This window comes from Lissotriton vulgaris, chromosome 6, assembly GCF_964263255.1.
Source record: "Lissotriton vulgaris chromosome 6, aLisVul1.2, whole genome shotgun sequence".
Taxonomy (NCBI): Eukaryota; Metazoa; Chordata; class Amphibia; order Caudata; family Salamandridae; genus Lissotriton; species Lissotriton vulgaris.
Window position 1 is genome coordinate 1922753493 of NC_141694.1, and position 13685 is coordinate 1922767177.

At 50.3% G+C, this 13685-nt stretch overlaps 2 protein-coding genes across 2 annotated transcripts in view; one reads left to right on the forward strand and one right to left on the reverse strand.

The window, feature by feature from the left end:
- Positions 1-4030: 4030 nt before the first annotated feature.
- On the forward strand, positions 4031-4969 carry LOC147709932 (olfactory receptor 2K2-like). Its single transcript, XM_086926138.1, has one exon. It carries the CDS (start codon positions 4031-4033, stop codon positions 4967-4969), a length of 939 nt encoding a protein of 312 aa, XP_086782264.1.
- A 206-nt stretch (positions 4970-5175) lies between these two features.
- LOC147709933 (uncharacterized) overlaps positions 5176-13685 on the reverse strand; it is a 35357-nt gene continuing 26847 nt past the window's right edge. The window contains exon 4 of the mRNA XM_086926139.1: positions 5176-5190. Within this exon, the coding sequence (XP_086782265.1) occupies positions 5176-5190 (15 nt within the window). The remainder of the gene's footprint in view (positions 5191-13685) is intronic.

The window sequence follows — 13685 nt, forward strand, 5'->3', positions numbered from 1 at the left end:
GCCTGTGGACCGATCGGGTGTTGAGCAAGATGCATTGTAGGTGGCTGGGGTCGGATATCTGTGGTGTGATCGTAGTGGAGTTGTTGTCGGTGCCGTTGAATTTGCAGGAGTTGCATGAGAAAGGTCCGTGGGTTTGTCCGGGGGCGGCTTGGACGCAGTTGGGGGAGCGGCCGGGGTTAAGGGCTAGGAGGGTGGTGGCGTCGTAGGTAATGTGGGAGGGGTGGGCATGACAAGGGCCAGGGGGTATGGCGCTGGGCGCAGGTCCAGGCGCGGACGGGTGCAGACGGGCTTACCTTTGGCGCACCGACTGGGGCGCGGTCGCTGCGCGTGAACGCTGCGCGTAGGGATCTTGGTCATATATGGATAGTGGAGGGGGAGGGGCGAGGGCGGAGCAGCTGGGAGGCGGGAGGCGGGGTGGATATCCGGGGAGGGAAGTCTAAATAACAACAACAACAGACTAAACAAGATGGCAGTCGGCCAAATCCAATGCAGAGATGGGGGCACAAAGTATTAATGACACGCTCAAACTAACAAACAAATTCGGGCACAGACAATCAAATCAAATTATTGAGAGACAAGGCAATGCAGACAGAGCTCAGCGTTTCAGCACGGTAAGGAGGCTAGCGCTGTGTAATAATGCTAATTGGTGCAAGTGGGACAAGCGCTACGCTGTGAAACTAACTGCGCAACTACTGAGGTATTGGAGCGCTATGGGAATGATTATTTAAGATTAAATCGGGCGCTCACAACAAATTAAGGCAGGGAATAATAATTAAATAATATCGGCCGCTATACAGGTCAATAGCTGAGATCGGGCGCTGTGGGAGTGAATAAAAGCGATCGGGTGCAGCTCAGAGCAGGTTACAATACCGCACTTAGGTCGGGGAGGCAGCTTGAGGTGGAGCGGACGCGTCTGATGAGTCTTTGCACTACTGATCTATGGCACTAGGAAGGCTGTAAGGGGCAGATATTCTAGTGCATTCTCTTGTGGAAGGTGCAAGTGGACACAAATGTTCCAGGTTAGAGTGGGTCATCTGTAATCTAGGACCGATCCCAGCATTCTAACCTCAGGGGCTAGGGAGGGAGCAATGACTTAAGGCAATCAGTCCCAGGAGCATCAGGTGTTGCATCGCCCCCCTAGCATTCAACGTATAAACAATTGTCACCCATGTGTCTAACACTAATAGTCACCAAGGCACACAACAGTTTGAGTGTTGGCTGCACATGCCATGGATGACCTGATGGACGGGGCCCATAGGTCCACACAGACTTTGAATACGGTGGGACTGAGAGATGAGCCCTGTGGCATTCTGTGCTGTCAGGAAGGCTGGAAAGGATAGAGGGAGCCAGATTGAGCTCCGGCCTCTACGGGGTGCATTTATCGTACTTTCATGCTCCCCTTGCGGCACTGCGTGAAAGGGAAGGGAGAGGAATGTGCCACATTTAACGTCATACAGTGCATTCTTGTTCTTTCCTTGTGCTGGTCTACTTTTGGCAGGCTAGCCCCAACGAAGGGAGCTTGGAACCAAGGTGCAAGGGTGCCTCCATTGGAAGCAGGATGATTTTCTTGTGCCGGGAGGGACACCTTCTTTCACAAAAACAATCCTGAGAGGCATTTTCCTATTTCAATTAGGGTTGGATGGAACTCACAGAATTCGACCTAGCCAGTGCTCGTATTAAACAGCCTGGTGTTTGAGCTGCATTCACTGGCATGCCAGAGGCAGGTGTCCTTGCACGCTGAATTGCATAACTGCGGCAATGTGATGTCATGTGGAAGGGTAAGTCTGAGGCTGAACACATGGTGCTTGAATCAGTGAGATAACCTGCAGCCATGGGGAGTGAACCATTTGTAACCTGATTGAGGTTAAAGTCTTGGTTGTTCTGCTACCTCCACAGCTTTGGGAATGCCTCCCTTTGCTGCATGACCTCCAGGGTCACTCTGTGCCCCTTGGCCAGTAAAGGGTGATGGCTTCAGCTCTCAATCACATTCAGATTAGCATGCGTTCTTCCTCACACTGACTGGGCCAGCCAATGAAGGATGCTGAGGATGTGTACTTTCCACCCATGAAAGACAAAAACTAGACCAGAACTTAGTTTTTGATTAGAGCAATGTTGCATGCAGTACCGTCATTGTTTATGAGCATAGTTCAAAGTGTTTGGTATGCATTTACTGCAATGTATGTATTGGCAAGTAGTGTACAAGTGGCTAGATGTGCACAGTACATCTCAAGTTATCGTGACCAGAGCTCCTGTTAGCGGTATCCAGTGAACAGCAAACATGGTGAACTCTAGACTAAGAAAATGCTACCTATTGAGAGGCTGACACTTGCTTTGTATTCAAGGGGCAGTACTGAGTAGAATTGCTTGCTGGTGCATCCTATCCCACCAGAGCTCAGCTCGTGACAGTAGCTCCACTCACTAGCAGTAAATATCACTGTACCTGCTGCTGTCAGCCCCGGCATCCAGCTCTGCGCTGTCAGCAGCTAGCACCTGAGTTACCAGTCCTGGAGCAGGAGAGGATTCCATGGCAACAGGTGTTGGTCTTTTCTTGGCAGACCTAAGTTTTATGTCATGGAGGAAAAGGCAGGATTTGCGAACAGAGCATAAGTTGCTGACCTGGTGCTGAGACTGGGCACTAAGCACGAACAGTTTAGGGAATCGGAGCTGATGAATGCAAGCAGTGTGCTGTCTGAAGAGCTCAAACAGTGCAGTGAAAGTCAAAGTCAGGGAGGATGTGCCAGTAAACTTTGGCACGTGGTGGTAGCAGAGTTTTTGCCAAACTCCATGATCCAAGCTGAGCATGGAGTGGCAAAACTCTACAAACGCCGCTGGGGGACTGGAGTTTACCACCCACCCTTACATTCTGCGGGGCCGATTCACAGAACTAACTTAAGACAAAATCCTAAACTTACTACTTTTGGTATTCACAGAAGGCATTTAGTAAAGTTAGGATTTTGTCTTATGTTTGAGTTAAGACAGACTTAAGACAAACTTAAGACAAACTCAAGACAGACTTAAGACAGACTTAAGGCAGACTTAAGACAAACTTATGACATACTTAAGACAGACTTAAGACAGACTTAAGGCAGACTTAAGACAAACTTAGGACATACTTAAGACAGACTTAAGACAGACTTAAGACAGACTTAAGACATACTTAAGACAAACTCAAGACAGACTTAAGACAAACTTAAGACAAACTCAAGACAGACTTAGGTTAGGATTTTGTCTTAAGTCTGTCTTAACTGAAACTTAAGATAAAATCCTAACTTTACTAGTACTAAATGCCTTCTGTGAATACCACAAGTAGTACGTTTTGGATTTTGTCTTAAGTTAGTTCTGTGAATCGGGCCCTGCGTGTGCTGCAAAATGCAGCGCACATAGAAAGATGACAAAACTAGGACAAAGAACGATATGTTTCCTTGTTACGCCTTCCCTGGGGATGTGTAGCATTTTGGCGCATTCCTAGGACTATTGTTAAGGGTAAATCTGGGAATGTACCCCAATCCATGGATGGCTGCGTCGGAACACCCACGCTCCATCCATGGAACGCCTCCCTCGGGCAGAGTAACCCAACGCCGTGATATGCTCTGCTTTGCGTAACTCCAGATTTATGAAGCCGCGCAGGCCAGGCAAGGATGCCTTGCTGGATTGATACATCTGACTTTAGAGTTGCGTCGCCGTTGTGCCCCTGTGCGGATGGGCATGGGTACAATGGTGACCCCGATTTAAGAGTGACCCCTGAATTCCTTGAGGTAATGAGAAGCATTGGAGCAGATTCTACTGACATAGGCTCCCATTGGCTGTCAAAAAAGAGCACAGATGTAAATCTTCCACTGGTGCAGGGGTATTTGTAGCTTAGTGAGGCTCTCTTTGACTTTATTCGGATTATCCTTGTGGCTAGACATTTCTGCTGAATGTTGGCACTTCTAGTGTCATGCACACCTATGTACCCCTGATGAATTATTCAAAGTGTGGTTGATTATTAATCAATATTATTTTTTCTCCGCAGGTAAGGAATATCTATTCAATGGAAAAGGAAAATGAAACCTGTGTGACTGACTTTATCCTCCTAGGTTTTTCCTATAGTCCACATACCAAAACATTGCTGTTTGTGGGGCTCCTATTAGTTTATCTGATCTCCGTAACTGCGAACAGCCTTTTCATCCTTGTTACCCTCACTGATTCTCACCTTAACTCACCTATGTACTTCTTTCTTTGTAATTTGGCATTTCTGGATCTCTACTACTCCTCCGTTAGTTCTCCCACTATCCTAGAAGGTCTCCTCGTTCAGAAGATTACCATTGTTTATGCACAATGTATAACCCAAATGTACTTGGGCCTCTCTTTGGGTCAAACTGAATGTTTCCTTCTGGCAGTGATGGCCTGGGATCGCTATACTGCGATATGCAACCCCTTAAGTTATCAACAGATCATAAACAGAAGAGCCTGTGTCAAGCTCGCCATCTTCACCTGGGCCGGTGGATTCCTTTTTGCTCTGTCATCTGTGTTAGTTCTCCCTGTGACATATTTTTGTGGGCACATTATTGACCACATTGTCTGTGAAGCTGAAGCTCTCTCACGACTGACATGCATGAATACTCTTTATACAAATATTTCAACTCTGGTTTCAGCATTTCTCACTCTTGTTTTTCCTCTTTGCATAATTCTTTTCACTTATCTGAGAATCATCTTCACCATACTACGAATGCCGAGGACAGATACAAGACACAAGGCATTCACAACCTGTGGGTCACATCTGGTGGTTGTTACTCTCTTCTATGGAACAGCCATGGGGGTTTATTTGAAACCAAAGTCAAGTGCCCAATCCCAGAATCACAAGTTAACTTCTGTATTCTATGGCATGGTGGTTCCAGCACTTAACCCTCTGATTTACACTCTTAGGAACACGGAAGTGAAGAAGGCTGTGCAACATTTTTGTTCCATGAACATGCAGATAAGCACATAGACTATATGCTACCACACAGAGTGAACAACCAATTCTTTCCAACAGCTAGTTTATCTTCCATATTTGTTTTTTTGCCTGTCCAGTTGTCTTTCTTTGTTTAATCTCTTTTCTTTCCTCTTGGATCTATTGTAGGTGCCTCTTGAAAGGGATAAGGAAGAGCCTGATATTATGTGGAAGGATTATGTGGCAGGTCTCATTACATCAGTTCAAGGTGGTAACTGCTATGACAGAGAATATATGACTTAATAGGGAGTTCACAGTGAGATTGTTTTATTTGCATTTTTAATTTTGTTGTGCATCCTGAGCTATGAAACTAAACCTTTGCCTATGGCACCTGGTGAACCTTGCACTGCAGCCATGCATTGGACAACTCCTGACACTTCTATCTTCTTGGATCTGTTCCTGTCCAGTATTTTTTCACTCTGCATGGATTGTAACAAGTATTTCTAGAGGGAATGGAGCACATTGCATTCACTTGAAAAAGGCTTTGCAAAAATGCATCGTCTTTTGTGCACAATAAAGTATTGTGCTGACCTGAGGTGTGCAGCTTTGTTTTTCCTGGATTTCCTGGAATTGTATGTGGAATTGCCCAATTTATAATTTATGATTGCGGGGGCACGTGGGGGACACCTCTGCGGCTTGTTTTTTGATGTGTGGGTCCTCCAAGGACGCCCAATCCCAGGGGACCGCCACCCCCCGGGGCTCTTCTGAAATATTCGTGGTGGCACACAGCCTCCCATAGCCCTAAGGACTGTCAACCCCTGGGGCTTGTTTTATAATGTGTGGGGGGGGCCTCCAAGGCCCCCCAATCCCCGGGGATCGCCAACCCCAGGGTTTTTAAAAATATTTGCGGGCACATGGTCCCCCTGCTGCCCCGGGGACCACCACCCCCTGGGGCTCATTTTTAAAAAAAAACCTGTGTGGGGGTTCGAGACCCCCACACGCCCCGGGGACCTCTACCTCCCTGGGGCACTAAATATGTAAATTTGGGGGTCCGTTATGGATCCCCGAGCCCCGGGGACCACCACCTACCCGAAGCTTTAAACACATTGGTAGAGGGGCCGTGTGGCCCCCCCTCCTGGAGCCTGTGATGGCCCTAGGGACCAACACCCCCCCAGGGCCATCTCCTGCAGTGTCCTTGGGTGCCCACTCCCGGGACACTCCTGTTTGCAATGACAGGGCAGGAGCCGTGCAGCTCCTGCCCTGTCATTGCCAACTCTGCTTTGGATTTTGGAAGCGAGAGCAGGTTTCCTACTCGCTTCCAAAACCCAAAGCAGATTGCTTTTCCACACAGGGAGCTGCATGTCAGCAGCTCACCGTGTGGAAAAGCAATGCTGGCTCCTGCAGGAGGTGGGGAGCCAGCGGGACGGTGGGGGAATTGGGGTTCCACCCACGGTCCGCAATCGACAGGCCAGAAGTGGCCCGGGAGGGGGTCACGTGGCCCCCTCAGCTTTAAAAAATAAAATATAAACACACAGCAGGCCGGCCCCAGGGAATGGGGTCCGCACTGGGCCATAAATGGCTTGAGGAGGGGGGCTACATGGCCCCCTTCCTGTTTATTTTTTTTTACAATAGGGGTGAGGCCCAGGGGATGGGGTCCCCAGGGCACAAAAAGTGTAAAAAGAAGGGCCTGTGGTGCATACTGGAGGTACCTGGTGGGCCAGTTGGCCGCCAGGGACTCATAGGATTCAAGGGGACTTAATCCCCCACGTGTTTGCACACATGTCACATCAGGTCCCTCCCTGCAGCACTCTGAAAACTCGCCCCCTGGGATTAATTCCTCTTGAATACTGATGGTCCCTGGGGGCCAACTAGTCCACCAGGTTCCTCCAGTAAGCGCTAGGGAGCTTTGTTGCAGAGAGGTGGTCCTTTTTACAACACTCTGCAACACAGTTCTGTAGTGCTTACAGGAGGTAGCTGGTGGGCTATTTGGCCCCCAGGGACCCTGAAGATTCAAGGGGACTTAATCCCCCAACTTAAAACGCGCCACCGGGCATGTTTGCAAACTTGTCACATCAGCCCATGCCCGTCCCTGCACCACTGTGCAAACGCGCCCCCTGGTGCGTTGTAAATTGGGGGTAAAGTCCCCTTGAGTCCTGAGGGTCCCTGGGGGCCAACTAGCCCACCAGCTATATTCAGTAAGTGCCATAGAGCTGAGTTGCAGAGTGGTGTTCAGAGGCCACGCCCCTTTTTACACTTCTCTGCAATGCAACTCTGTGGCGCTTACTGGAGGTACCTGGTGAGCTAGTTGGATCCTAGGGACCTTCAGGGTTTATGGGGGCTTAATCATCCAACTTAATACGAGCCATGTGGCGTGTTTGCACAGTGTTAACGGCAGGGGGCGGGCATGATGTGACAAGTGTGCAAACGCGCTCCGTGGCACGTTGTAAGGTGGGGGATTAGGTCCCCTTGAATCCTGAGGGTCCCTTGGGTCCAACTAGCCCACCAAGTACCACCAGTAAGTGCCACAGAGCTGCGTTAGCCAGACTTGTGGTCCCTGGGAGTCCGACTGTCACCGTCTCCGCTTCTTCGAGAAGCTGCATGCTGAGTCCCCTTTCAACGGCAGGTATCTGGTACGCAACGGGTCGCGTAGGCCCCAGCCTTGAACTCAGTCAGTGCCACTCTCTGGTGAATACGTTATTGGATTTTTTGAGTCTCTACTAGTTTATGTGCATTGTAGTTTGTTGAAACGCATTGAGAGTCTTGAGTTGAACCTTAGATAAAGATATTACTTTTCTATAATTAATTGAGTTGTGTCCCTTTTGTAGTGTTGTTACTGCCTTACTGTGCATGGTCATAAATGCTTCACACACTGCCTCTGAGGTAGGCCTAACTGCTCGTGCTACGTTACCACAGGGTTGAGTAGGGGTTATCAAAGGGGGTAACCCACTTGCCCTGACTTAGGAAGAAGGGTCCCTATTTGGACATTGGCACCAGCCATTGCCAACTAGAGACCCCCATTTCTAACATTGGTGGCAGCGGTGGGTTCAGGACTTGCATTTATGATTCACGTACAATAACTGGTAGACACCACTATTGAGCGCAGACCAAAGCGCAGCCTCTAAGTTATTTTTAGTTGGTTGTTCTAGTATTGAATTGTTGATAGCAGCCATGAGTACTGCTAATATGAGAAAGCCAACGTCCAATGCTTTGGAGGATCTCACCTTTGAGGAGGAAAGGTTAGATACCTATACTGCTAGACAGCTGCAGTCATTTTGTAAGCAATTCACAGTCCCCGTGATTGGCCTCTCTAAGAAGGAGGGGTACCAGAAGGCGCTCAAGGTCTGGTGGGAAGCGAGAGATTCTGCTGGGGATGAGGAAGAGAATGCTGGAGGGCAGCAGGATGATGCAGTAGAGGGGGGTGTAGAAAAAGGTAGGGCTATGACCTTTCTCAAGATTTGCCCGGCGCTAACCGCCTTTGTACCATTCAAATTACCAAGCAATGAGGCAGGCGCCGGAGACCAGAAGGCAGGAAACAGAAGTTTTATTCCGACGGAGCAGAACACATCAGATCAGACAACAAGGTATCGTCTCGAGGTGCTCTAACAGCCTCTCTGAGGCCTGGCCTCTTATACACTGGTTTATGGCATGTGACCTTTCTTTATTATAATCATGACATTGTGAAGTAAGGAAAAAGACATCCCCATAATCCTCGTGTCAATCCCACCCCCATATACCTTCACAATAGAGGTCCTCAACCTGCTGATAAGAGGAGGGGGTCATCACGCAGCTGAGTGTTTCGCCAAGTCTTAGGATGTGTGCGCCTGATCATGTCCCAGGGGGTGGGGAGGCCCTGATCAACAGTGTGTTCTTTGAAGAGGGGCGACTCCATACAATGAGGGGCAGTAAATGGTATCTCCCGGCTTAGGCAATGGCCTCGGACCTGTGTGGACAGTCGGACATGGGGTAAGGGGTCATCAAAGGAGTGGTATTCATGCCGCGTGGACAATTGAGCGCGGAGGGAAGGTTTGTCAACAGAGGGGCATTCATGGGAGGAGAGGAGGTGCTGGTCAGGCGCTGGCGTGACTCCCAAGGACAGGGTCATGCAGAAGGGTTAGGCTCATGAGAGGGAGGGAGGGGGAGCCAGGATGCGCGGAGGATGCTTGCTGGGTCAGAGGGGCGCGCTGACGATAGATCGCGGACAGGGAGACCATGATACCTAAAATGGCCGTTTTGCGCGCTGTACGTGGGTGACAAGCTGGCGCAGATGATGTTTAGCTCGCAAACTAAAATTCCACAGTCCTCCCTTTTAACATGTCTCGCCAACTTGTCAGTTCGGATTTATCCCCATAAGGCCAAGTATTTCTACTTCATAGAGGGGACTCATGTGCTCATTTCGGAAGTCCAAAGTCTTTGGGCACATACAGTTCGAAACAAGGCCGCACAAAGATGGCAGACATTGGATACCTAAGCAACACCCACATAATATCACAACAGGTATCAGCACGAAGGAAAACAACCTCCAACCCCAGTTCTTCAAAGTGTCCCAAAACCAGCTCCCAAGCGACCATCCTTCCTGTTCTTGGTGAACCTCTGAGGAAAGTCTGTGGAGGTGTTCAATGGCTTTGTAGACTGAAGGCGAGTTATCTGGCACGTAGGTGCAGCAGCTAGATCCGATGATGCGGCATGCTCCTCCTCGGTCGGCTAGGACCACGTCTAGGACTAGACGGTTTTGAAGGGTCACAAGACGGACCGCCTGAAGCTCCGCCGTGTTGTTGGCGAGGATGCCAGCCGTGATGTTGATCGTTGTTTCTACTGCCTGGGTCAGGTGTCGGATAGCGCGGCTGTTTGCCATTGGGCCCCACAGGGGAACAAGTCCCTTTGCTGCATCTAGGAACTGGGCTCCAGTGGAGTCGGCTTGTCCGATGTCATCTGCACGCCTCTGCCGGTGATGGTTGGTAGGGGCTACATATGTGGGTGGAAGAACGAAGGCAATGTAACAGATACCCTTCCAACCTTTCGGGAGCCAGGTGTAAGCTTTGGTGCCACAAACAAAGTACATATTTGGAGAGGCGACAAAAGAAGGGGAGTCAACTGAGTCCAGTGTTCTGGTGATTCGGCAGGAACTGTGACCCACCAGCTGCGTTCCCTGGCCTTCGAGGCACACAAGGCCAGTGACATTGATAAGAGACAGAGCCACAGTCAGGGTGGCGGTAGTTTGTTTTTGCAGATGAGAGAAGGTGGTTCTGGCTGGATTGTGGAGCACCTGTACTTCGACTCGTTCTTTGGCTGGAATGTCTTTAAGGAAGGTGGCGCCTGTGAGCGCAGGACACAGGGCAGCAGAGGTCTTTCCGGTTTTGTTCAGCCAGAACCCAGAGTAGAAGTGCGACACTGTCTGGCTGGAAGTGGTGTTGTCCTTGTGGCTCTCTTGCATGAGGATCAACCAGGCGAGGCAGGAGCCGTGAACTGAGAAAGGAGAAGGGATGAAGGGGATGGAGTGTCCTGTGGCATGCGGGAGCAACCCGCAGATCCAGCAGTTCGTAGGATTTGCAGCAAGGTTGTGTTGGTGCAACAGTTGCACGAAGGAATTGTTCCAGAATTCCCTGCGCCTTTCTCGGAGCTGAGGCGACAGAGAGATTAGGTGATGCTCCTTCAGGGGTGTTGGCTGTGCAGTAGGTAGCAATGCCTCATGAGCCGGTGTGCTTTCCTCCAGAATCCAGAAGGAGGTCATGAGGAGGAGGCAGAAGAGGAAGACAATAAAGAGGGCGATTGTCTTTGATTTGTGCAAATTGTCAGTCTTTGGGTTTCTATAGTGGGTATTTCCTGTTTCTTCCATCATCTTCTTATCTGGCGCTTCCATCATCTTCTTATCTGGCGCTTCCATCACCTTCAAGGGGCTCGGTAGCGGGCAGAACCACAGACTTTGTTTAGCTTCTCTCCCGGCAACCCTTGGTTGTGCTTAGGTCACCGTTCTGAGATTCAACTTAGTCCGCGGCCTACTTAGCCGAAGCTCCCTCCTTTCGACGCAGGAAATACCCTTCTCTGGATGGCACAGTGGGATCAGAGAATTTTGCAAGTTCAAGTGCCTCAGTATCGGGATAACAGTTCAATGTCGGTCGGTCTTTGTTCAGGAGCTCTTCTTGGGTGTTGACGTTTTCGGTTGTGGCCAGGTTCGCAGAGACCTTTCGGCAGTGATGTGCGTGCAGCCAGTGCCTCTTCCCCTCCACTCGAAGCGCCGTCCGCGTGGTAATCAGCACTTGCCAGGGGCCCGTCCACCGGGGTTCCAGACTCTTGGTCCGCTGGAAATTTCGTATTAGGACGAAATCTCCCGGTCGGATGTCGTGGCCGGGGCCCCTGGAAGCATCGGGGATGGCCTGCTGCACCTGTTGATGAATGACAGACAACGTCTTAGTTAATTTGCACAAATAATCGGACAGTAGGACATCCGGGACGTCATGAATGGAGGTCGGTTTGGGAGCAGTCCAGAGGTTCATCGGTCGCCCGAACACAACCTCGTAGGGGGTCAAATGGTGTTTGGTGGGGGTAGAGCGCATCGATAGCAGGGCCAGAGGGAGAGCGTCTGGCCATTTAAGCCCGGTGGTTGCCACTATTTTTGACAATTTCAATTTCAGTGTGGCATTATGGCGTTCCACCAGGCCGGCGGATTGGGGGTGGAAGACTGCGTGGAATCTCTGTTTCACCCCCAATCCCTTTAGGATTAGTTGGATAACCTCAGCTATGAAGTGGGGGCCATTGTCGCTCCATAAAATTCGACAAAGGCCATAGCGGGGGAAAAATTCTTTCAGTAGTACTTTGGCAGTAGTCATGGCAGTGTTGTCACGGGTTGGATAGGCTTCTACCCATTTGCTGAAGGCACATACGATGACTAATACATACTTCAAGCCCTGGCATCTCTCTAGTTGGATGTAGTCCATCTGAAGGACCTCAAAGGGGTGATTGGGGGTCCCAAACCCTCCCCGGGGTACCACAGTTCCTTTCCCGGGGTTGTGTTGCAAACAGATAAGGCACTGTTGGACTAGGCGTCTAGCTGAGTTGGGGATTTTGTCGTTGTGCCAGACTTTGGAAATGAGTTCGATCATGGGTGCAGATCCTATGTGTGCGGGGGAATGTGCCATAGTCAGTATGGGGATCAGGTATGAGTCAGGCAGCAACCATCTGTTTGCATCTTTTGTTCGCCAGCAGCCCTCATCATCCTTCAAACCCACCCCTGCCCATTCAGTCAGTTCGTGAGGGGTGCTGGCCGACTGGATGTCCCTGATCATTTCCCTTGCATCAGTCCATTTCTCTGCTTGTGACCTGGTCACATACATGCGTGTTACCGTCCTATTCTCAGCTGTGGTTCGTGCAGTGATGTCGGCCAGTGCATTCCCTTGTCCGACTAAGTCTGTCACCCTTTTGTGTGCCTGACATTTGATCACCGCTAATCGTTTGGGGAGGAGAACTGCTTCAATCAGGGCGGAGACTAGATCTCCGTGGAGGATGGGGGTGCCGTGGGACGTCAGGAATCCCCTCTCCCTCCACAGGAGCCCAAAATGGTGGACCACCCCGAAGGCATGCTGGCTGTCTGTATATACGTTCGCGGTGGTTCCTGTGGCTATGATGCATGCTCGGGTGAGGGCTATCAGCTCTGCTGCCTGGGCAGATCGTTGTGTGATGCAGGCTGTTTCAACTACTGTTCGGGCTGTCGTTACTGCATAGGCAGCTGAAGTGGTGCCATCTGGGAGTTTGATGCATGAGCCGTCTACCCATAGCTCTCCATCGGGGTCAGTGAAAGCAGTGTCTCGGAGGTCAACTCTACTCCTAGTTTGTTCGTCCGTGAGGGTCACACAGTCGTGTATGGGAGGAACGTCAGGGTCATTTTCAGGCAGGGGCAACAATGTGGCAGGATTCAAAGTCGTGCATCTCTTTAGTGTGATGTGGGGTGCAAGTAGCGTCAATTCGTACCCAGTCAGTCGTGCGCTAGTCAAATGTTGAGTCTTGGTTTGGTTCAGAAGGGTGTCGACAGCATGGGGTACTAACACGGTGAGAGAGTTTGAAAGTACAATTCCCTCGCTCTGACGGATAGAGACAGCAGCGGCAGCTACTGCTCGAAGGCAGGCAGGCAATGCTCTGGCTACAGGATCAAGAGTGGCGGAGAAGTAGGCACAAGGGCGCTGCTTAGGACCAATCGATTGAGTTAGGACAGACAATGCGCATCCCTCCCTTTCGTGGGTGAAGAGGGAGAAGGGTTTGGAGTAATCCGGGGTTCCGAGGACGGGTGCTGAGCAGAGTGCATCCCGTAATTCCTTAAAGGAGGCTTGGCACTCAGTGGTCCAAGGAAACGGGGAGGGGACATCTTTGGTCAACAGGGCAAGTAGTGGTTTCACAATGAGCCTGTAATTAGGTAACCACTGTCTGCAGAAAGAAGTTAGGCCAACCAAAGAGCGGACTTGCTTTTGTGTTTTTGGGACGGGGGTGTCTAGGATGGTTTGGATTCGGTCGGGCGTGAGTTTCCTCCCGTCTTTGGACAGGAGATGGCCTAGGTATGTCACTTGTGGCTGGCAGAACTGCAACTTCTTTTTGGAGACTTTATGGCCATTTTCTGCAAGAAAGTGTAGGAGTTGGACAGAGGCTGTAGTTGCAAGTGGGGTGGTGTCGGCTGCCAAAAGGATATCATCAACATATTGGATCAACACCACTCCATCTGGTAGCTGGAAGGCATCCAGCTGTCTTTTGAGGGCCTGGCTGTAAATGCTCAGGCTTTCAGTGTACCCCT

Bases quoted from the DNA above. Each gene is read 5' to 3' on its own strand.
- LOC147709932 (XM_086926138.1), top strand. From the start codon at position 4,031: ATGGAAAAGGAAAATGAAACCTGTGTGACTGACTTTATCCTCCTAGGT.